The following is a 23,519-nucleotide window of genomic DNA, read 5'->3' as shown; positions in this document are numbered from 1 at the left end:
CGCAACAACTTTGCTTATCGCTCACTTTATCGCTGCGATTCCCCTCCATTGCACACTTTTTATTTTTTCTCTCTGTTCCTTTTCTCTGTGTTGCTCTTGCATTTTCTTTGTCTACATTCACTCCTGCGCAGTGGCTGTCCCTCCCTCACGCTACGGGTTTCTCCCCACACCAAGCGAAGAAATCCACAATGGACGGTGATCTGCTCGACGGTCTACTGGACCTGGAGGAAGAATTCTACCAAGAGGGCTTTAACCTGGGCTCCGCGGATGGTGCCTTAGCTGGCTACACCGAAGGGAGTGTGTTTGCCGTCGAGAAAGGGTTCGAGAAATTCGTCGAGATCGGACGACTGTACGGAAAAGCGTTGGTTTGGGCTCAACGTCTTGCAGACTCCAACCCCTCTGTCTCTGCCAAGGCCGGTTCGGAATCACAAACGGAGAAGACGACGGACGAAGGATTGCTGGACCCATCGCTTTGCAAGGAGATGCCCAAGCTGGTGGCGAGCCCCAGACTGGCCAAGAACCTCGACACCCTGCTCGAATTAGTCGACCCGGCGTCTCTGCCGATGGTGAACGATGAGGAGGCTGTCAATGATGTGGATGAACGCTACAAAGGCGCGGTTATGAAGGCCAAGCTCATTCAGCGGGCGCTGGGTGAAAGAGAAGACAATTCGGACATCCACCCGGACGCAAAGGAGACATTGATTGCAGCTGCAGGTGACGGGACAGGCAGCATTGAAGACATCAGTTCATTAAGTATTCGGCATTAAGGACCCCGTTGCTGCAAGTCCGCGATTGTTACCGGATGGCTCTGCAAGGGATGCCGTGGCCTTGCCTTGGGCAACAGAGGCAACGGATCGTTTGCTTTCTCAATCGGAGATTCTCCGACCCTATTTGCTCAATCAGCCAATTCGAGGTCGTCCCCCACATGCTAAAGCCATTGATAGTCAAAGACACTACCGTGTTGTGGCTAGCCTGCTTGAATAGCTTCAGATCATTTCGGGCCAACCGCGAGGCCAATCGCTCGCCAGTTCCCGCAGCCGAGGTTTCCTGTTGCAGATTTCGGATCTCCCCCGCCAAGTCGGCCCTTTCTCCTACACCGGGCCCTTCCTTCTCACCGTGTCTCGGATGTGCTGGCAGGGAAGTTGGTCATCGGGGAAAAACCAGGCACACTTGTCAAGCACCGTTTCCCTTTTCTGTGATCGCTTCTCCATCTTTGGATGCGTGGTGGTCATGCGTCTATAAGTACTGATCTTGGCCCGCCAAAATCTCTTGCCACTTAGCTGAGACTGCCTTCTTCAATCTCTGTCCTGGTAGTCGTCATGCAGTCTATCCTTCTGTCTTTAGTCTTGCTTACTCCCGGGCTAGCTCAAGCCCAAACAGGAGTCACAGAGCCCATTTCAGAGAACTGTGGGCCTTCCGTTGTATGCGTCAATCGCTACGGCAATGTCCTACCGTGAGTGACATGGCACAGAGCTAGATCATAGATCATCTGTCTAATGCATAACTAGCTACCACTTCTTTCGCAATGTAAGCACCATGGACGCCGTAACGACCTTTGGAGACACCACTGTAGCGAACGGTACGAAATTAAATGACATCAAGTCGGCCGATTTCGTTGTCTACAACAAAGAGAAAGGCCTCGAGGCTCTTGGGTCAAACCCCAGCTACGAGTACGTTTTTGCAGTGAATGAGGCTGTGCACGAGGCTCCTGTCTATGTACCAGCGCAAAACAAGCTGTATTTGTCGCAGCTGGCTCCTCCCGCCGGCTATTTGCCGCAACTAGTGATCGACCTCAACCAGGACCCTCCAACATTATCCGAATTTCTCTCCGATCCCCCCGTGTACGCCCCAAATGGCGGTACCTTTCACAACGGCAAGATCATCTGGGGTGCCTCAGGCGGTAACAACTCAATTGGAGGCTCCGAGCAGAGGGTGGGATTGAGGTCTTTGGATCCGGAGACTAACAAGACAGTGAGCTTGGTGAACAATTATTTTGGATACTACTTCAACACGATTGATGATGTTGCCGTCCATCCTAAAACAGGAGACATATGGTTCACTGATCCAGGTACGTAATAGAGCGGTACCTTCTTGTGCGACTTGCTAACACATGATATCAGACTATTCCTGGTTCAACGGTCTCACGGACACACCTCCCCAGCTGCCCAGTGCTAGCTATCGATACAACACTTCATCTGGCGCAGTGGTTGTGATTGATGATAGCCTAGGCCAGCCAAACGGCATCGCCTTCACTCCGGACGGATCAATTGTCTACATTAGTGATACGGCTGCTGTCAGCGGCCCAGTCGATCCCAAGTACGGCCATGCGGGCACTACATTTAACACCACCTACCGGAGGACCATCTATGCTTTTGACGTGAGCCAGGATGGAGCTCATGCCTACAACAAGCGGCCTATCTACCTAGCACCTGGATACGTGCCCGATGGACTAAAGGTTGCTGCGAATGGCTATATCGTTACGGGCTGTGGGCGTGGAGTTGACGTGATTGATCCGTCTGGGGAACTGCTAATCACTATTCAGACGAATTACACTGTTCAGAATTTCGCCTGGACGGGTCCGGAACTGAAGACGTTGTGGCTGATGGGGACTGGAGGAATCAGCAGAGTGGAGTGGGATTTGGCCGGCCAAAAGCTGGAATAGGCTGGACCCTCTACAAAGCTCTGCCACTAGAGTCTCATTACAGTATCATTAGAGACCTGGACCATTCTACCCATATTCGCAGCTATACCGGAGCCCTGGGTCGGTGAAGTAGCTTTTGGGCAGTATTGTCAGGGTACAATGTCTTCCGACAAGCCCTGTAGATAATACAGCACCAACCACGAATCAAGTTTGCCGGTTTGATCAAATTTCATAGGAATTTTTGTAGTATCATCCAGTGGAAGCGCGTTCAACAATTTAAAGACCGCAGCAGAGCCCGCTGGTGCAAACACTGTTTGTTAGCTTTGCACTTATCTTTTGAACCATGTCGGAATCTATCTTCGATCTTGTCTCCTCAGCTACTAAAATGATTCTACCGTCCCTCATTCTGAAATCTGCTTCCCTGGCTGTCAGTCCTCCAAAGAGTCTTGTATCTTTTAGACTCGGAAATTTACCAGTCGCTTCCAGATACTGTCGCGCTGGGTACCAGTATGTGTGCTTGCAAGTGCACAGAGAAGTTGTGCAACCAGGAGAGCCCGGCTGCATGATCTTAACCGATTGAGGGAAGCTTTGCGAAGAGGAAGCAGAGAAGAAGAAAGATGATAGACAAGATACAGAAGCAATGGCGGTGAGTGTTCAGTAGTACAAGGAAGAATGAATTAGGGAACTCGCACAACTGACTTGACTAGCCTACGTTCGTCAGAATGCTTACTCGACTAATCCCTGGTCCACGGAGTATCATACCACTTGGTGTTACTTGAGCATGCTTTTCACCAAATATCCCCAAGAGTCGAAAATCGAATTCGAAGCACCCAAGACACACCAACGCCCTTGCTTAAGCCACTATGCAGAACCGTTTACGTCGTTTCAGCGATAAGTCTGGCGGGATCTTGCTTCCGACGATGAGCAAGCTGAGCTTCATACTTGCAGCGTTGTCCTGCAGGCCAAATTCCAGGGAATCCTGATGCATGACTTACTGATCAGTACATTAATTGAATACAGTCCAGACAGACAAGCTGCTGATGCGGCTGCATCTCGGAGTTTTCCATGGCCTGCGCAGATCACGCATGACACATGATTCAAGTAACACGTGGGATAAATGACCGGGATTTTGTGCGAAGCTGAGCACAAGCAATTTCACGGATCTTAGTGGCTGGCGGCAAGAGTATTGTGATGGATTGCCGGTAATCGGATAGCATCACATGCCTGCCTGGCACCTCGATGCGATGGAATATCATTCGATCATTCAATAATGATTGCCCTGCAGCAAACGCCCGAATGTTGCGTTCCAGAAGGATTTAACTGAGATAGCGCGAAGGGCATGTCCCATTACCGATGGTATCCGCTGTGGCGCCTGTTTAGTTAAGCTCGCTCGAAACGGTTACAATCTTGTGCCTCGTCTGTATCAATTCATCGTTGCATGTAGGTTAAGTTTGGATGTCTCTTATCAACTGCAGCGCTTACAGACCCGTCAAGTCACACGAGCAGTGAATAGGAGACAGACGCGACAAGCAAGTTCGAGTTTTCTTGTCTTATGGAAGACAAACCGCAGAAAAGTTATTTCCAACCCCTGTCATGCAGGATGCAGTCAGTGAAGGCGGGTCCGGCTCCACCACTGGACCAAGGAAAAATACCAAGGGTCGGGTCGTGCAACAGAGGAAATCCGGGGATGTTCGGTACCTCTTGAGTTCGAGGAGATGTCTTGTTCGAGATTGATTGGTGAGAGTCGTTGAGCTGAGAGAGAAGCCATTTGATGGATGATCAATGAATGTAACCATGGGGGAAGCTGAGTCAGATGGCAGTGTTACATCTCCATCCGCTGCGACTCGTATCGTGGCGCCATCAAAGCTCCAGTTGGGGGCAACCCCTCTATGCTACCTTTGGTCTCACACCTGATAACGCCTGCCAATTGCCCACTGGCTCAGCCTATCGGCAGGTCACTTAGCGCGTCGGATGTGAATCCCGTTCGCTCTCACCCGCTCGTCCACCCGCTTGTCTTATCAGCTTCTCCGCAATAGCTCTCACACGACAACAAAGGATCGATTTGTGCGCCTTGAAATACTAACCTTACCCGCCGGCTTTTTTTTTTCTTCTTGAACTTCTTCTCACAGCAACACACCGAACCCGTTTGCTGTACCCTCCCATCGGCCCGCCATGTCTACCGCCAACGAGGGCGTCCAGCCCGCCGATAAGGAGGCCGCTCCTATCGCAGAGATCCACAGCGTCCATGGAACCCCGGATCTGCCCACCGGTTGGATGTACAGACAGCGTCGCATCTTCGGCTTCCGCATTCCCTGGTATGCCTCGCCTAGTGTTCAGCTCGGGTTCGTGGCGTTTGTCTGCTTTCTATGTCCGGGGATGTTCAATGCGCTCGGAGGCATGGGCGGTGGCGGCAAGACCGATGCGACACTCGCCGATAACATGAACACCGCGCTCTACAGCACCTTCGCTGTCTTTGGCTTCTTCGGTGGTACCTTTGTCAACAAGCTTGGGGTGAAATGGACACTGGCCTTCGGTGGAATTGGTTACTGCATCTATGCTATTAGCTTGTTGGTCTCGGTGCACGCAAGGTATGTTCCATTAGACTCAATTGATTGAGAAATGAGCAAAGTACTGATGAGCGCCAGCGTCGCCGGGTTCAATATCTTCGCAGGGGTCTTTCTCGGTCTTTGCGCAGGTCTGCTTTGGACTGCACAGGGGACAATCATGATCTCCTATCCGGACGAGAAACAGAAGGGGAAGTACTTTGCTTGGTTCTGGGGTATTTTCAACATGGGCGCGGTGATAGGGAGCTTGGTATGTTGATTCCGTGCATCTCGATCCGACGAAATCGCCACTAACCACCTCTGAGATTCCTTTGGGACAAAACATCCACGTGACAAGCAACAAGACGGTCTCTGACGGAACCTACATTGGATTCATCGTGCTGATGTTCGTCGGGGCGCTGCTGGCGCTCTGCCTCTGCAACGCCAGCGACATCGTCCGCCGGGACGGCAGCCGCGTGGTCCTGATGAAGCACCCGAGTTGGCAGTCGGAGCTGCTGGGACTCTGGGAGACACTGCGCTTCGAGCCCTTCGTGGTGCTTCTGTTCCCGATGTTTTTCACCTCCAATTGGTTCTATGTCTACCAGCAGAACTCGGTCAACGGGGCGCACTTTGACACACGGACCAAGGCCCTCAACAACCTCCTCTACTACCTGGCCCAGATCATCGCCGCCGCCATCTGGGGTCTTTTGCTTGACGTGCAGCGCCTGCGCCGCTCTGTGCGCGCCCGGATCACCTGGGTGGTGCTGTTCGTACTCACCTTCGCCATCTGGGGCGGGGGCTACGCCTACGAGAAGACTTACACGCGCGCTGACACGGCGAGCGAGGATTTCGTGTCGACTGATTGGTCGACATCCGGCTACGTGGGACCCATGTTCTTGTACTTCTTCTACGGCTTCTACGATGCGGCGTGGCAGGCGAGTATCTACTGGTATGTGCTTGCCCTACAGTTTCCAGCCCACTTGCCCCCCCCCCGGCTCCGACAATAGCTAACGACCAGATAAACAGGTTCATGGGCGCCCTCTCCAACTCGGGCCGCCGCTCCGCCAACTACGTCGGGCTGTACAAGGGAATCCAATCCTGTGGCGCCGCGGTAATGAACAACCTGGATGCGCGCAAGGTCTCGTACAAGACGGAGTTCATCAGCAACTGGGTGCTGCTGGCTGGGTCGCTGGTCATCGCCGCCCCGATCATCTTCTTCAAGATCCGGGACCACATCGACATTGAGACCGATCTGGCGGGCACGGATGAGACGATTGCCGATGTGTTGCCGGCGAATCATCCAGAGAAAGTGGGGGCTTAGATCGCTGAGATACCCGGTGGAGGGTTGGGGTGTGAATGGTCACCTTGGATATGGATTAATGGGAATGTAGCCACGAGCAAGCGACAGTCGAAGGGCAGAGGTACATCCGGGCTCGGTCATGTTATTGTGAATGAGGATGTAGTTAATAGTAATAGGCTGATTTGCTGGAATGCATAACGAGGTTACGTGTTATGAAATCATACGGAAGGATATAGTAGCGACTCTGTTACAATGAATATTACTATTAGAATCATAAGCAGAGGGGATTAAACCCATGAATCTCCTAATGATTTGAATCAGAGAGACTGAGATCGATATCCTCCTACTACTATTGAAGAATGCTAATCATAAGATCTTCCGCCCCCTCAGGCTCCGATATATTGTACTATACTATATATTCTAAACAAGTAAGAGGGCTTACTTACTAGCAGTTCTGTAATAGTAGTCAAAGAGCCTTAATTCCACTATTTCTTCAGCCTCTCCTACCTTCTGTCTGTTTTCAGTCCAATCCAACCATCCGACTTGGTGTCGCAATGTTTCTTTCCAGCCTCGAAATACGTCAGTGTGAGTGAGCTACTGGAGTAGATTCCTGGAAGAGCAGTGACTGACACTCGAGGATATGAAAGTTGTATTGACGACTTTGGCTGCTGGTATGAGTTGGGAGAGCTTTCGGTTGTTTCGGTAAGTAGCCCCGCAGTCTTGCACAATCACCTATATATAGTAGCTACACACGCCATCCATACATGATTGAGAATATTATCTGGCAATGCAATGCAGTAAGTGATGCTCGCTCCCATTCTCTCACCACAAACAACCAACTGAAACTTGCTTCGCTGCTGTCGAGACTCTCAAGACTCTCATGCACAACTCTAGGCGCTGGAGGTAGGTGGTCAGAGCGAACAAGAGCCGGGCAACACCCCGTAACTGGAAGTAACGGATGCGAATATCTTAAACTACAATGACTGGTATACTGCAAACCATATCCGAATAACCTACCAGAATGCGGGATAATGCTACGCTGGTAATGTCTTAAGTGTTGTGTCACCTGCGCTGTCTCCACCTAGACTGCACCGATAGATCCCTTGTAAACGTTACTTTGTAGTGTCCTTGCTCTTTACGAGTGACGACTAAGTGAAGCAGTAAGTATCGATGGTCTAAACGAGTCAGTCGTCGCCTCCGGCTGAACGTGCTGCCCTGCCTGGACGATCGCTTGGTTGGGCAGCCTACAACGTAGTCTAGTCGTTTCCAGATGAGTCTGGCCAGGAAACTCAATCGTACTGGAAACTACGTACGGATACGTTAGCTCTTCTAAGAGGTCCACAGCCGGATCCCAGAGACTATCGGATTCAAAGTAGGCTTGTGTGAAAGGTACCGTCCGTACCTTGCGCGACGATCCCGCGGAAGATTTGAGCCCTGTGGAGCAAACGCATACAAATGCCTGGCCTTGTATTGTACCTTCAATTGTGCATACTGATTTAAAGCAGCCTTATTTGCTAGCTTACCTGCACGGCACCTTTTGATCTTTGTTCTGATTCCATTCAATTAAGATTAATCTTCATCTTGCGACGCCGCTTTCCACAGTACATGTTACGTAAAGAAAACTCTACATACAGAAATCTCTCCAAGCGTAGTTCAGGGGTTCGTCATCATAAGAGCCCCTTTCCGATGTCCTGTGGCATTGCCCAGGGGGGTTTCAAGACAACAAAAGTAAGGAAAAGCAAAAATCACAGTTCGATGGGATGGCTGGGCCGGTCCCTCCGGCTGAGCCCTGGGCGTGAGGTTGGATTAAGCTTAGCGGGGCTACTAAGCCAGTCTATAAGCGAGCCAATCACACGCCTCGTCTCAGCGGCGAAGCAAGGGGTCCACGGGGAGGTTTAGAAATAAGTAGAAGAGGCAATGGGAAGCTGAATATATAGTCGCCCCGACACGGAGGCTAATCAAAGCTATACACAGACGGAATATAGGCCTGTATAATACGTTATCCAGATATACGCAGCGGTGATTTTAAAGCTTCGCAGCGAAAAAATTAGACTTGTCCGCTTCCTTTAGAAGATTAAAGCCCACGAGACGGGAAGATGTATGTACAAGTAGGGATGATTATAGATACTGAAGTATATTCTACTTGGAAAATACAGTTTACAGTAGACCACAGAGCTATATTCACGTGGATAATAGTTATAGATACTAGAGGCCAGCAACTACAACATAGATAATTAACTATAATATACTAACATTACACCTACAGATAACCCGCTATATTGCCGAATTTGTGATTAAAACAGGCCTACTAGATAAAATAGCCATGTAAGCGTAGCTTTCACCGGGGAAGATGAATAATAATAGGTTCACGGGTAATGGGCATCGGTACTGAAGATGCTGCGTATGGAACAGCTAATCTGTTGGTTACAGGAAGGGTATAGACTATATACAGTATATACAGAAGGACTAGGAACAGCTGGGTGGCTGCTGCTCTATATATGGCGGTGTATGTTGATTCATGGTTTTAGACTGTGTTGATTTATGATTTGTGGGCTGCGTTGCTTCATGTTTTTGAGGGATTTGGTGTGCTGGGCAACTTCTAGGGCTTCAAGGAAGCGCCTTCATAGCTAGCCGCAATAGGTGGGCCCACGGGGCCTCAGGGCCCCCGAGGTTAATAGAACTTGAATTAAATTGAATCGAATTGAGTAATGCACAGACATCCCTGGGCTTGATTATCTCTGTTCTATTCTACTTGAAACCCGCCCCGTCCTTATGATTTATTATCAGCAAGATCTCTTCCATTTATCTACAGCCCCTGATCGCCGCATAGAACAAGATACCTGCTACTTCATTAATTCCCGTAGATCTTATCATCCAAATACATAACTCAACACTAAATAAGTACATCTTAGACGCCAAGAGTGGCTATATCTAGGCCAGTAGTACTTCATTACAGTATTTCGCGGCCATAGTAAACGGATCCAGTGTACGGCTCGTCTCTATTCTCTGGACGTCCCTCTCCAAGTTCCGCGATGAGCCCACGCATCTTCTCCGGCACGAACTTAGGGACGACGAAGTTCGTGTTTCCGGCGTGGACATGAATCCTGCGATACTGTCCGGAGTAATCCGTCCAAGGCATGCCACCCATAGTATCAACCTTCTCTGTCAGAATCCCATGGTTGCATCGGATCAGATCCTCTGAAAGAGGCTTGTCCTTGACCACCATCCTCCGTAACGATATAGTGTAGTGCCAACGCATGCTGGACCACCTCCCTGCGACTGCGGACGATGTGCGACGCCGCGGTCTTCGAATGGTTCATACTGATCAGTTTCTTCTCGTAGTCCTTTTTCGTATAGACCAGATAGAGAATCGTGTCAGTCCTGCTCCTCAAGTCACATTCGAGTGGTCAGGACAGAAGGGCTTACTTACCGTTCGGGAATGTTCTCCGCGTCCACACCCTCACCGCGGAAGATGCTCTCACATATTTTAATCGTCTCTTCTAGGTTCAGGCCAGCCCGTTCAATGTAGTTGCTGCCGAATATAATTGTCGGCAGATGCCTCGTTATGGTTTCGCTCAGGACGGTGACTCCTTCGCTCCCTTTTTCCGCCAGCTTCGCCTGAATCACCCCGTAAAAGTCTGTTACTTTCTTGAAGAGGTCTTTCGGAAGCTCTTCGTCTAGAGGGATGTATGCCCGTGTAGTACTGTCCATAGTCATGGTGTAATAGAGCCTCCGTCGTTCACGCGGGAACCCTTCGAGATGGACGGAGGCCATCCCTTGGAGTGAAAAGCGGTTGAAATTGCGCTTTTCATACTAATCGGGGTGTGAGGCGCGGGTGTGATGGTAAGGCTTTCGAAGAGACCAGCAAGATGCTTTTGGTGAGGGGACTCCGACCTCTCCCTGTGCCTTCTTATTCTGCTGAAATGAGGTCCTTTGTCCATTTCGACCAAGTGAAGACAGGGAAGATGAGGAAGGGAGTGTGAATAATCCTTGAAGTGAAGATGAGAGGACGAGAAAGGGAATCCGAAGGATTAGAAACAGTCAGAAATACTAGGAATTCTGAGACGGATTCTGTGACTCAGAAAGGGAAGTGACGACGTGTAGGTGATGGTAGAGTATCACTATGAAGTAGCTCTGCGGAGGTTCCGGTGAGCCAGTCGGTGGAAAAGAGTACACATCAGTTAGGATCATAACATAAATTTTTAAAAAGTCTTAAAGGTGAATGAGTCGAAGCAGAAGACTTTTTTCAGCGAATGTGATTGAGTATGGTTAGTGCCGAGTGCCTCATCTCATCTACATCCTTGGTACAAATGCCCTCTTCTCCAGCCCATCTTCGGTACTGTCAAGATAGTTGCTGCGATTCTGGGCATAAAAATTGCAAGAACTAGAACTATTCCTACAGAACTACCTGGTAGTCGTTGCTTTAATATATGATTCTTTCCTAGAGATCATAAGTATAGCAAAGATTAACCGACACGGATATAGGCACTGTCTTTAGAAGTAAATATCCTTCTCTTTCAAAGTAAGTCCACATCTCTCAGTTCTACCAGAAGAACTTCTCTAACAGAAATAACTAGGTCTCCATACCGGCGTAGATAAGCATATCAAAGACAGTTATGTCGTGGTGTTGCAGATACTACTGGCATTAGTCACCAGCGGGCTAGAAGAGCGATCACCAAGAGTAGATAAAGAAGACATCTTTAAATGAAGGGGTGATGAGAAACAGACAAGGAATAAAGAAGCTCTAAGAAAGAAAATGAAGAAAAGATTAGCTGTACTCTGATTAAACTCAACAATACAGCGGACAGACCGTGTCCTTATACTATGCTGGTGAGCAAGGACAGGAGCTTTTCTTGTAGAAAACCCTTTCAGTACTTTCTCTTTCGGTGTTGATGTCCAAGGAGGTGTTCAAAAGGCCGAAGGGGAGACTGGTGTGCGAGCTAGCAGCAGTGTAAATTGCTATTTTGTTGAAAGCTATCGCATTGTCCGATGTGACGACTGACCAACGCTAGAGTATACTACCTTAGCAGGTTCTCGCCCATGCCCCAGTAAGTGCCAGCTATTGGTTAGTATTCTATTGATGAAGAACCACGGTGGAATATTGAGGAATATTCCGTCCAATCCTCAACTCTGCCGGTCACGTGGATTCAATTGTTGTATCCCATCATATGAAATGAGGATTCGAGCCGCTCTAGGGCTCGAATGGACATGTCGATTGCGAACCTATTGTGTTATGAAGTATTCACACAGCATCCACTCTGTTCGTCGTTGTATTGTCAGGAGACTATGCTCTATCTGCCAAGTTACGGATAGCGGCATGCAGCTAGGAATCATAGGCTACACACTATATACCGAAAGCACTTTGCAAGAAGCCAATATTAACAACACAGTTTTGTTAGCTTGAGGCTATTTAACATGGACGCCAGGGATGCTGTGTCCCCGACCCGAGGCTATCTCGTTATTACGCCGTCACGGATATCCAAGTATTAATCTCATTGTAAACTGACCCGTCTGGCGCAACCATAAAGCTAGTGAGAGTTAGTATCTAGAGTGTCCAAGTTGCGTCTGGCGTCGTCATCACCATGAGCCATGTTGCTTCGAGTCCGAGCGCAGGATAAGAGAAAAACAAGCTATTTGCGCGATCCATAATTATTCGCGCCTTTGCCAGCATTTGGGCTAAGCAGCAAAGTTCGATCCCACGGATCATCCTGCCAAGATTTAGAGTCATCAAGGCTTGCCTCGCAATGGTCAAATTTTTTGTTAAAAAGGTGGAATAATAGGCTCGGATGTGTGGCAGATCTCGGTAGGTGTATAAATTATAATTTGGAGCCCTTGTATGGAGTCGTGTCGAGCTGATTTGCCGTATCCTTTACTACTCTTTGTCTCCATATATACTATAGCTCTTTATGCTTTCATTTATATGAAAAATAGTTTAGATGACCTTCTTCGAAATCTTCGATACAGGTATTTAGGGCTTCTTTCTATTAGTATTAGCTAGTCTAATAAAAGATCTAACCAGAAGTAGTACTAGAATTAGTATAGTATTCACTATTATTAGTATACTATATCTCACAGGATCAACTGTAGTAGATCAACTCATAAATATATTATAGTAGCTACTTAGGTATACAAATGTGGGGGTGGGGGGGGGAGGGGGGCGGTGGGTTGGTTCTTATCAATCAGATATGACAGCCCCCCGTCGCGCTGGTGCAGAAAGATTATGGAGGAGCTGGGAGGGTAGAATGGGGCTTGTCAAGTGTACCTTCAGCGCTGTCCGTAGTTATGGCTTCGCTTAGACAGGTGCAGCAAGGTGCAATTAGGGGACAGGGCAGTACTCGGGCGCTTGACAGGGTTCCTGAGCATGTCAACCGGATCATGTCCAGTAAGCCACGGCGCGTAACCTATATTATACTGCACTGGCTTATTTATTCTTTGGGCTCTCTTTGCAGTAAGAAAAAAATGTAAAATGTAAAACATACAACAGCACAAGTAAGTCGGTGCTCAACCAGCGGCTGCGGTGGTCAAGTGCCGCCTTATTCGGGGTTATTCAGGTCAGCTTCTGGTGGCCGTCAGCACCCTGAATAATGGCTACCTTTCCTGTCCCCGCACCCATCTAAAAAGCGACTGGCACCTATCTTAGTCTCCCGGCTGCCACGATGACAGGCTGGCAATACAAGTAAGTCCATGTCCTCTTGTTCCTCTCGAAGGTGACAATCGCTTGTTTTACGTTCTGTCTCGTTCTTTTAGACTGCCCCTTACAGAGGCACTCTGCGATTAAAAATGGGATTAAAGGCAGCAAAACACTACCAGACAATAAATCTTGACAACCATGATGATTCAGAAACCAAGCGCGCAGTCTTAGACCGAACCAAGGCCTCTTATGATCGGGCATTGGCGACTTTTGATGAGTAAGTGTATTCAGGAACGTGAGTCCCCATATACCTATTCACACACACTGGTACTAGCTTTCTCGAGCTACATCCAGGGGCATCCTGGCCACTTGATACTCGCACTTATAAGGGGTTCATGGAGTTTGTGAGCAAGAATATGCCAGGCCGACTAGGAGAGCACCCGACGTTGGAGACAATGGAATCCTTTCGTCGCCAATTTGAGGCTGGTCTACTTTTGCGCCGTGATTTTCGAGTCCAAGAGCACATGTCGACCACTATTAAGGAAGTAAGTATCCCAAACAGCAATGTTTACCGTAGCTTACAGATATATTTAGTGGATAAGAAAAGATCTCAGGGATCTCGTCGACCTTTCAGATGCGGAAATGGACAAAGATAGTCTCTCACCAAATGACCTAATGGTTCTTCTCACACAGCTCTGGTGTCGAGACTTTAAGGAGTACCGGGGAACTTGCCCTGATCGCTCACGAGTTCAACTAAGCGCCTCTTTGTTATTATACTGTTTTACATCAGCAAGAACTGGGGAGGTACATGAGTCAACAGCCCGCCGAGAATTGTCACGCAAGCAATCCTCTACAGCTGGGCAGTACGAAGCAAGGGCTCTTGCAGCATGTTACAAGGTATATCTTAACATCCAACGTAAGAATTACTTCTTACTGACAAGTCAAGCACTTTACTCTGACTATTGAACTGGTTGATGGTATCAAGATGTTAGTTCTTACATACTCCCGCGAATATGTGAAGGGATTCTGGAGAAGAAAGCATTGGCAGCGTCCTATTCACGGCTTTTACGAGATGTATAGAGAACACACGCCTCTATTTTTCAATCTCTTGGTGTTCTTCTTGCCGTTAGCCTCTGCAGATCGAGCCTTTCGTGATTTCGAATCTGTAAGCGAGATCCTGGCTCTAGCTGAGTCTATACAAAGCGACGAAAGTGAGAAAATTCTGGCTACTATAGATTTCACGCCAGAAGTCAAGGACATTCCTCTGTTTCGACCCTACAATGAACAGGAAATACAAAAGTCAACAGGAAGGTCTCGTGGCGCGGACTCCTTTGGAAAAGATTTTGCCGAGCTTGGGAACCGTGCAGGATATACACGGAATGTTACTGCACGCGCTTGTCGTCGATGGGCTTTGATGGAGACCGGTAAAATAACTCACATGTTTTCGTTTGGACCTGACTGATAGAGCCTCTCGCATAGATAAGCATCATTCAGAGACTGCAAGGATGAAGTTTGCAGGCCATATTCAGAGAGACACCTTCGGCAGATCCTATGCACACCCCCTCAGTGAAGTTGATGGGCCCGCAACGTATTTAGGCATCCTAACTCGCCATGAGCATATACAAAACCGTCGAAGCATGGGAATACATCGAATTCCGCAACTTTGGCAATCACTCCCAGCTAAAGCTGAGTTTGAGTTTCTCGAGAGAGAAGATGTTATGTCTCTTGATAACAAGATGGATCAGCTCACCAGAGAAATGGGAGAGGCGAGGGAATCAACCGAGAAATGTAGACTCCGAGTGGAACAACACCGGATATACAATGAGAAGCAGATACTTTACAAGCAAGAGCTTCGAAGATTGCAGCAAACCCAAAGGAAAGGTTCGACCACTCAGCAAGGTAGCATATTTGAACAGACCCTCTTCTCTTTTACAAGAAAAGTGATGCCCGAGCGTGATCTGCTTGCACAACTACTCCCAAAGAATGAGAGTTTGCGAAGTGCGACGGGGTTGAAAGTTCTTGCAGCTCTAGAATCTATATGCTCTGGTAGCAGCACAAACGTTTACGGCGCTGGCATGCAAGCTGTTGATGGGGAATGCTTTTGCGGAAGCGCCCTCAGCGCGTGAGAAACCTTCAGATTATGTGTATTCTTTAGACTAATTTATCCAGATTCCATCCTCATCGCCGCTGGCTTCACCTCTACCGTTGTTATGAAAAACGGACTCGTGAAAATAGCCGTTACAATTTTTCACAGGCTTGCATTGCATGCTGTCAATGGTTCTCAGATCCAGAACTTTGGAACTCACATTGCGAGGCTCATCTAAGTAGGCCTCATGAGTTAAGTCGTTGCGACCTTATAATATTTCGACATGCCATAGCAAAGGCGGCCTATTGTCCATTCTGCCTCGGTAGTACTGATTTGGAGCCGTCACAGCGTATGTGTCAATTTCTCGATCGCAGCAAATGGCTAGACCATATTGAATCCCACCTGAGTTCTCACATACTATGTAACAGGCATCACTGCAGGCATCCAGCATGTTCAGTGGCTTTGACAAGCTTGCGTGACTTGCGGCACCATTTGGAAGATGTCCACTGTGTTCTACCATTGCGCGGAAAAAAGAGAAAGCTTGAGTAAGATATCTAAGTACGGGCTTTTCAAACTGTTTGAAATTCTGGTAGTTTCATCACACTATCAATTAGAGCTTTGAATATCTGGCAGAAGACCTTCAGCTATTCTAATATAACAATTTAACTTACATTATCTGATCGCAACCCGCTTTGCCTCCGTGGGTTTGAACCTTCCAGGTCTGGTATAGTGTGTCTTTGACTTGGTGCTTTTCCATAGTCTAGTATTTCATCATCATTTTCTACATATACATGAGTCCTTGATGAATGTCTCACCTTCAGTGTCGAGTTTAAAACCTCCCCTTGTTTACTCTCTACTGATTTAACAATTCCAAAAGCACTTCTCTCGCCATGCAATTCTGTCGGATTGTCGGTGTTATTATCTCATATTCATTATATTACCTAATATGGGATTTTTTACTGTAGTATACTTTTATCAATGATTCTTAAGACTTTGTTCCCTCTCCATCAACAGTGTTACCGATACTCAGCACAGGTATGGTGCGCCATGTGCATCGGGCAATGATTTTGTCCAATTCGACTCCTGAGCATCCTGTAGCACTTGACCGCTGTACGAGAACCTTCGAGCCATTTAATAAGTTTTTCGAGTCTTAATTATCTAAATATTGATCGCAAAGCTCACAATCTCAGCTTCGGAGCAAATTTCAAGCTATCGGGCATATCAGCTACTTTTGTTCAACAGGAACAAGGCACAATTTCATGTACCATACGATAAGGTTTCTAAGCAAGCCCCGACCAAACATGCCCCCACCAAGTCCACTCGGTCCGACTACGGCAAGCCCTGTACCCATGACAGCTAGAGCAGTCTTGGGTGCTTGAGCTGAATTTCGGCCTAGGGAGATAATAAAGGCCGCTGCATTTCTTAGGATCTCAATGATCTTATTACGATCAAATTTCTCTCAAGATTGCGCCTGTGAAGGACAGATAATCTGTGGAACGGTCAGTTTGATATCTCAATATAAGGGGCGAATGTGAATAACAGGTTAGCGCTTATAGATTGTTATAATAAAAAGAGCGCAGTATAGATCAGTTCTTAGCTCAGAAAAGAGGGGCAATAGAAGTCTCTCAAAGTAGAGATACAGTCGTCGTGGCTAGAGACGGGCGAATTATTTAATATTGTCATACTGTTTTGTATCATCAACTTACGTTACGTATCCTCTTATCGTTCGTTATAAAGAAAGACATTATTGATAACAAGTGAGCCACAATGTGGCGTAACAGAGTAGGTACCTGCTCTTATTGTAAAGGGACAAAACCGAGCAGTGAGCCTCAGCATCAAGTAGCGACCCCTTGGGCGGTGAACCTCCCAGGCGGTGTATCAAGCCACGCAATTATAGTCTAGTTGAGATAGTGGCGACAAAATGCAGTCCGCTTGTGGTTTTTACTCTTCTATAGATTTCATCTTCACATTACTTTCCTCTCATTGGTCACTTTAGGCTTAATAAAAAATATTAGCTGACTGGAACGAAGAGTCCCTACAATAGCTGCTCTTTTAAACACTCATGGACTTCATTAACATGTACTGTATTTTAGACTCCTACTTAGATGGCGATTGATTTGACTGTCCGCATCGATAACACTACAGGGGAAAACCTTCGTTAATTATACATAAAGCTTTAAAAACACAGCAAGCTCTGTGACGCTTATCTCTGCCTTACTGTTACATGACAAATCCCTCGGTGGCATCTCTCCCCTTCTCTGCTCTTTTTATCGGCAACTAAGAACTAAGCTCTTTTGTTATTTTTCATTCTGTCACTGTCCGCCTGGGAAGAATATTATATTAGGAGTAAAACTTAAAAGACAGTAAGTGCCGAAAGTCAATATGAACACCAGGATTGATCCTACAAACCAGCCCAAGGTCAAAACACGAACTGTTACGTGGCAGAAGATCTCCGAATGGCAGTTCGACAATAAATACATCCTCGGTGGCTACCGGCCCGCGAAAGCAGACTATCTTGAGATCTTCACCAGCCTGACCTTTTTGCATAATGAGTCTTGCAATGTCTATACTCATCTGATTGGGGCTCTGCTCCTACCGCTCGTTGCAACTACTTTTCGGCGAGAATTGGCACAGCCTCAATTTCTCGGTGTGTCATTAATGGACTACGCTATGTTTGAGATCTACTTCTGGTGTGCGGAAATCTGTTTGGTCCTCAGCGTGCTCTACCACCTGATGCAACCCCACTCGCACAGAGTAGAACAGTTCTGGCATGGAATGGATCTGCTTGGGATTGTTGTTGTGACGATGGGCACATTCTCGTCCGGTATCTACTATATCTTCTTTTGCGAAGCGAGCTTGCAGAAATTGCACTGGGCTATTGTGAGTCTTCCCCTTAATACGCTTCTCTACACAGCCCATCCCTCTCGACAGTCCAGTGGGATGCAACCGTACCCTGACGCAAGCTCTAGGTTCTAGTCACAGGAATTGTTACCGTTGTCTTGATCTCGAATCCTTTGCTCAAAACACCGCGCTGGCGGAAAGTGAAGGTGGGCGCTTTTGTTATCTTCGGTGCTTTATCATCTATACCTTTGCTACATGGAGTTCAACGATACGGGCTTAGATACATGCTGCAATACTCGGGAATGTATTGGTATCTACTCGAACTGAGTCTCTATGGCATTGGAGTCAGTCTTTATGCGGTATGTCTGCACGCCCACTCTACTTTTTACCCTAAGAGAAAACAAATTCTAACAAAGTCATATAGTCCCGGATTCCAGAACGCTTGGCGCCTGGAAGGTTCGATATTTGGGGAAGCTCGCACCAGATCTTCCATCTCGCTATCTTAGGCGCAATGTACATACACCAGATTGCTCTGCTGCAAGGCTTCACAGCCTGCCATACATTGGATGTGTGTCAGCTCCAGGGTTTCTATTGAGCAGATTGCAGCTTGATTTGATGCTAGAGTGTACAAGCTACAATACATACAATTCATGGAGCACTAGACTTGTTGGTAGCAGCTTAAGTGGTAAGACGCCGAAAAGACACTAGAGGTATCCTAACAGCAAATAATGTCGCCTTCCGGGCTTAGGCTTTTTGTCCAACTGTGAACGCTGACCTAATGCTTACTAGGAGGACAAGAGCCTTAGACAAGGTGGTCTGGCACGCAACCCAGACGGATTTGCCGACCGGGACTTGCAGTTTGCCGATTAGACCCGAATCTCTTTTCTTAGGACGGTGTAGTTGAACGATGTTGTGTGGTGTGATCACATCCTCGAATGAGCGAGAACTTGCCTACCTCAAATTCATTCATTACATTTCCGAATTCAACCTGGTCCTAGAACCTTACGACTTCATATATCAAATCACGCAGCTGTGATTCATGAATTGCTGAAAGTCGCCTTGGTATGAAGATTCATTTTTATGGCCGACTTTAAAAAGTCCCGGTATATCATAGGACCCAGTTAACTCTTATGCTTCAATAGGCAATTCAGCTTTATACACCTCTGATAACTAAGAGAAATTATTCATTATACTAAGACTTTAAGTTAGTATTACGATAGAAATGTGATGTTATGTCCTCTCGTGGCTCTGACTAACCTATTTCAGCATCATTGGCATGATTTGCAGCCACGAACATAACCACAAAGCACTCGGAACAATACCATAGCTTTTCTGCAGAGACGTAGCCCCCAGCAGCCTCTTGGCAGCAGTCGATAAACTTTTTGAGATCGGTTTGTCCCAAGCTGAGACCTTATGAATGTTGTCTTCAATTTTAAGATGGCGGTAGTTAAAATCGGCACGGGGTACTGTAACATTTCAGCACAAACTGCAGCAATGTTTCTATTTCGGCGACTGGTAGGTATACTAAGCGCATCGTGCCTCGATAGGCGAGGGACGTGTACAATATCTATCAGTGGCTTTTATTTTCCTACTTGCTAATGCAGGCGCTGATTACTGAGTTAAGTGTTTGGCAATGTCATCTATAAATGCTGCTGATAATCTGTAGTGAATCCTGTGCCCGGATGATTATGAAGCCGTAAGACAAATATGTGGTTTGTAATATTCGCCACATTTCTTTTCCATTTGGCGGAGAGTATAGTCTAATAGGTAAACCGATTACCATCTCCAATTTGATACAGACATCAATTCGCTGTCTTAGATGAGTACATGGATATTTCGTTGTCGCAATTTTTGTTTGAGCTCGTGCCCTGCAGCAAGGGAGCAGTTATTATTATTGAGTTGACAGATCTACCAACCAATTTGGTAGTCGATTTTGGGTATCTTGCTACGTCCGATAATTCAGTGAATTGTTAACGCTGATGCTGTGATTTATCAACAGCTTGGTAAATCCAAGAAGATGTTATAACCTAAATTGATAACTATACCCATAGGAGCACAAAGCGACATACTATTGCTGAACAAAGATATTTCCACATACTATGCTAAACAGCAGCTTTGATAGTTTCTATCCCTTAAACACAAATTTCAAGGCCATGAACAGGCACACTTGAGTGTACCATTTTGATTCTCGATGAATTCGTCTGAACTTGAGTTAGTTAAAATCACTAACAGGCAAAGACTATACCATACTCAGAAGAATAGGTTGATACCCGACTTTAGATATTAGACAATTATTGAAAGCCACTGCTCCTTCATACCAAAATCCACATTCCTTGAGCGATCTATAAACCAAAGTGATATAAGTTGAGAGCATAGCTAAAAATTTTTTGAACATTACTTACACAGTACTCCATTTTGGCAAGGTAATTTCGCAGGTCGTGATATCTAGACTTGCTTTCTCCCACAACTGAGATGATATATTGTAGCAGCTAGAAGTTAAACCACCTGTTACACTGCCTTTAATATCTTTACATGTAGAGTTGAATTCTCCGCAACTGAGGACTAGTCGAAATACACTAGCACAGACAATGAAGTAAAATGATCTGGGAACCATTTTCGATTGAAATTTTTCAGATAAAAGATATGGTGTGACCGGTATAATGGCAAGAAATCACACCACAAGGAAGACTAGTTCAAGTTCTAGAAAGCAACTTGTATCTACTCCTCCTGCCTTCTTGAGGTATATAAAATGGCATGATGACTCAATGCGGCTTACCTTTTCTTAGAGTATTATATTTTCAACTATGGCATGTGTGTAACATGGCCCTAGATCTATAGATAATCATAATATAGCTTTACTTGAATCACTATCTGGTTTAAGCAAGAAAATAGTGGAAGGATATAGAGATCACCATTCCCTGTGTCGCAAATGGGTCATTTATTCCTACCCCTTTCCTGTAGCATGTCTGCTCTATTGTATAATGACTTGCCCTGATTCAGAATCAATACAAATAGTCGAGTATGTTGCAGCAGAGACGGATAATTTAAATTCTATTACAGCTTTAACAGCTTCACTTATTCTATAGAATCCAGATTCCATTATAACTGATTTGAAATCTATAAAGAACAGTACCTTAGGATTCGGTAAGAAGAATAGCAAGTTTATACTATAGTTGCTGACTATCTATAGACAAATGATGCTCACAGTATTTTATTGGTTAATAATTCCATCAAAAGTCAAATAAAGGTTGATAATTTATTATTAAAAATAAAAAAAGATTACATGAAAAACTGCTAAGCTAATCGATTCATTATGGTTTCTGAATATCTATAAAAAATGCTGCTGGCAGTATTTTATAGCTTAACAGTTTCTTTATTAGAAATCTAAATAGGCAGCTTATAATTATAAAAAAAAAAACTATAAACAATTTTAGCTATTATAACTCTTAACCATCTGCAGACAGGCGCTGCTGACTAAACCAAGAAATAATATTTACAAATATAATAACTTACTTTTTTTAATAAGATTTTAGGTAAATATAAGGGCTAAACCAACCCTTCCAACCTTCACGTATAGTTGCGAAGGGAAATCTATATAGTAGGCCTCAGGCATCGATCACGTGATAGCTAAGCGAGCAGACCGCGACCTCCCATTTAGGGGGGGCGGATGACTCGCGAACTAGGCAGATCAGCAACAACATCTTAATAGATTGGCATCTTTGGCCTCGCAAGAGCTATTCGTTCATCATGCTATTTCACCACCTTAGCCCTTATAGAAACATACAAATATATAACATCTTACTAGAAATAGTCTTCGATTCTCTTTAATCTTCTACTCTTTTTGCAGAGAGTTTGTGATTATTTTATATATTCCTGACCGTGTCACCCGGCGAGTAACCGGCGGGTCCAATTTCTTAGCAATTAAGCTTAGAGCCCACTCAATATAATAAAAATGCTGAAATCTTGGCAGTAAGACAAAGAAAAAATTGAAATACTATGTTTCCTGGTCAAAGCAACTTCGAGAATTACATACAAGTTTCGGCCCTAACGTTGACAAATATATAAAAAGAGCGAAGAAACTGCTTTTTCCAACAGATGAGATGTGTCACCCGTATGACTTAGACTTATATCTTTATTATATCAGACCACATGTCCGAATCTAGTTCATCATATCTGTACATTCCGATTCACACTATCTTTGTAGTAGGTCTGGCGCTATCTTCAGCCTGCCTAGCTATACGGCTGCACTCTAGGTATCGAACCACAAATAGGCTTGACAATGGAGAACGTAAGTCATATTCTTCCATAATATCAAATCTATCTTTCTAAGTAAAGCTTTGGATATAGTATGTCTTTTATCATCGTGGGTAAGTCATCACATCTGCCAATTGCGGATGTTTAGCTGACTTAGACAAGACCTTGTGTCTTACAACCCAGATACTGATTCTATGTATGATATATACATCGCCAACCTATCAGAATTCTAGTTTTAATCACCGCCAGATGCTCTCGACTATGCCGGACTGGGTTTTCATCTAAATTCTTTGGATGCAAGCACTATCAATAGATATAAGAAGGTATTGTTTTCTTAGTCTCTACTTAGAATCTCTAGAATTTGACTAATCTTCTCTAGCTTCTCTTGATCGTGTCTTGTCTATTTGTTCTTGGGATTTATCTAGCTAGACTTTCGCAGCTTCTTTTATTGCATCACCTTGTCCGCCTGCTCGAAGTTCAATGGCTTCGCAAAGCTATTCTGGTTATTACAGTATTTACAACGTTGGGTTCATTTATTCTGGTGTGTTGCTTTGTTTTTGCCTGCCGCCCAATCTCAAAATCATGGAATATTGTTGAGCAAGGAGATTGTATCAGCCAGGTGGCTACCTATATCTCCGTCGCAGTTTTCAACATAACAACTGATATGACACTTGTTGTACTATTCGGTGTACTTCTCTGGAATCTGCCGTTATCGAAACCAGATCAGAAGAAGTTCTCAATACTGTCTTTATTGGCTTGCATGTGAGTACCAACACTCCTCTGGTTCTTAAAACACTTCTAAGCATGCATACTCAGAACAATTATTGCAAGTGCTGCACGTCTACGGCTTACAGTACCCTTATTGTCATCTGAAGATCTAACCTATGCAATGACCCCAATTGCACTTTTGGTGTGAGTTTCGAAATTACTATTGACTGAAAATTAACTTATACATTGACAGTGGTACTGAAATGAACCTGATTATTTTCGTTGTGTGTCTTCCAGCTGTTTGGAAGTTCTTGTGCACGCTCACCATGAATCATGAATCTCCATCGTCTTTTATATCTTAGGCTTAATAAGTGTTCAATGGGTAAGACTGTTTTGAAAACTCTATAGATACCAACTGGCTAGAATATCAAGCAGAATGAGTCCGAACCCTCAAAACTTGCGGTAGCATATGGAAATTACTGAAGTACTAGAGAAATGAAACATTAGTGTTCTCA

The 23,519-nt window shown here is 45.8% G+C and overlaps 7 protein-coding genes across 7 annotated transcripts; 6 read left to right on the top strand and 1 right to left on the bottom strand.

Annotated features, from left to right (window-relative positions):
- Positions 1 to 188: 188 nt before the first annotated feature.
- BP01DRAFT_387183 (Yae1 family protein) lies at positions 189 to 767 on the top strand (the record flags this gene model as incomplete). The annotated part of the gene is made up of 1 exon (XM_025577722.1): positions 189 to 767. The coding sequence occupies one exon, from the start codon at positions 189 to 191 to the stop codon at positions 765 to 767; it is 579 nt and encodes a 192-aa protein (XP_025426583.1).
- Positions 768 to 1,043: 276 nt separating this feature from the next.
- On the top strand, positions 1,044 to 2,790 carry BP01DRAFT_207249 (SMP-30/gluconolactonase/LRE family protein). The gene is made up of 3 exons (XM_025571062.1): positions 1,044 to 1,453; positions 1,509 to 2,068; positions 2,121 to 2,790. The coding sequence occupies exons 1-3, from the start codon at positions 1,320 to 1,322 to the stop codon at positions 2,660 to 2,662; spliced, it is 1,236 nt and encodes a 411-aa protein (XP_025426582.1). The 5' UTR covers positions 1,044 to 1,319; the 3' UTR covers positions 2,663 to 2,790.
- Positions 2,791 to 4,712: 1,922 nt separating this feature from the next.
- Positions 4,713 to 6,742, top strand: BP01DRAFT_361102 (DUF895 domain membrane protein). The gene is made up of 4 exons (XM_025576067.1): positions 4,713 to 5,229; positions 5,287 to 5,455; positions 5,511 to 6,133; positions 6,211 to 6,742. Exons 1-4 carry the CDS (start codon positions 4,814 to 4,816, stop codon positions 6,503 to 6,505), a joined length of 1,503 nt encoding a protein of 500 aa, XP_025426581.1. The 5' UTR covers positions 4,713 to 4,813; the 3' UTR covers positions 6,506 to 6,742.
- Positions 6,743 to 9,434: 2,692 nt separating this feature from the next.
- BP01DRAFT_409740 (uncharacterized protein) lies at positions 9,435 to 10,230 on the bottom strand (the record flags this gene model as incomplete). Its single annotated transcript, XM_025578859.1, has 2 exons — positions 9,915 to 10,230; positions 9,435 to 9,789 (listed from the first exon to the last, which is right to left on the bottom strand). The coding sequence occupies exons 1-2, from the start codon at positions 10,199 to 10,201 to the stop codon at positions 9,435 to 9,437; spliced, it is 642 nt and encodes a 213-aa protein (XP_025426580.1). The 5' UTR covers positions 10,202 to 10,230.
- A 2,908-nt stretch (positions 10,231 to 13,138) lies between these two features.
- Positions 13,139 to 15,820, top strand: BP01DRAFT_350951 (uncharacterized protein). Its single transcript, XM_025573818.1, has 6 exons — positions 13,139 to 13,392; positions 13,450 to 13,660; positions 13,710 to 14,012; positions 14,062 to 14,539; positions 14,595 to 15,237; positions 15,285 to 15,820. Exons 1-6 carry the CDS (start codon positions 13,265 to 13,267, stop codon positions 15,748 to 15,750), a joined length of 2,229 nt encoding a protein of 742 aa, XP_025426579.1. The 5' UTR covers positions 13,139 to 13,264; the 3' UTR covers positions 15,751 to 15,820.
- Positions 15,821 to 17,583: 1,763 nt separating this feature from the next.
- BP01DRAFT_377700 (hemolysin III family protein) lies at positions 17,584 to 18,637 on the top strand (the record flags this gene model as incomplete). Its single annotated transcript, XM_025577017.1, has 3 exons — positions 17,584 to 18,081; positions 18,171 to 18,401; positions 18,467 to 18,637. The coding sequence occupies 3 exons, from the start codon at positions 17,584 to 17,586 to the stop codon at positions 18,635 to 18,637; spliced, it is 900 nt and encodes a 299-aa protein (XP_025426578.1).
- Positions 18,638 to 22,045: 3,408 nt separating this feature from the next.
- On the top strand, positions 22,046 to 23,494 carry BP01DRAFT_361099 (uncharacterized protein). The gene is made up of 8 exons (XM_025576066.1): positions 22,046 to 22,330; positions 22,390 to 22,409; positions 22,459 to 22,492; positions 22,546 to 22,619; positions 22,676 to 23,058; positions 23,113 to 23,208; positions 23,258 to 23,386; positions 23,440 to 23,494. Exons 1-7 carry the CDS (start codon positions 22,192 to 22,194, stop codon positions 23,364 to 23,366), a joined length of 855 nt encoding a protein of 284 aa, XP_025426577.1. The 5' UTR covers positions 22,046 to 22,191; the 3' UTR covers positions 23,367 to 23,386; positions 23,440 to 23,494.
- The last annotated feature ends 25 nt before the right edge of the window (positions 23,495 to 23,519 follow it).

Source organism: Aspergillus saccharolyticus (assembly GCF_003184585.1).
Source record: "Aspergillus saccharolyticus JOP 1030-1 unplaced genomic scaffold BP01scaffold_64, whole genome shotgun sequence".
Taxonomy (NCBI): domain Eukaryota; kingdom Fungi; phylum Ascomycota; class Eurotiomycetes; order Eurotiales; family Aspergillaceae; genus Aspergillus; species Aspergillus saccharolyticus.
This window is presented reverse-complemented; position numbering and strand designations above follow the sequence as displayed.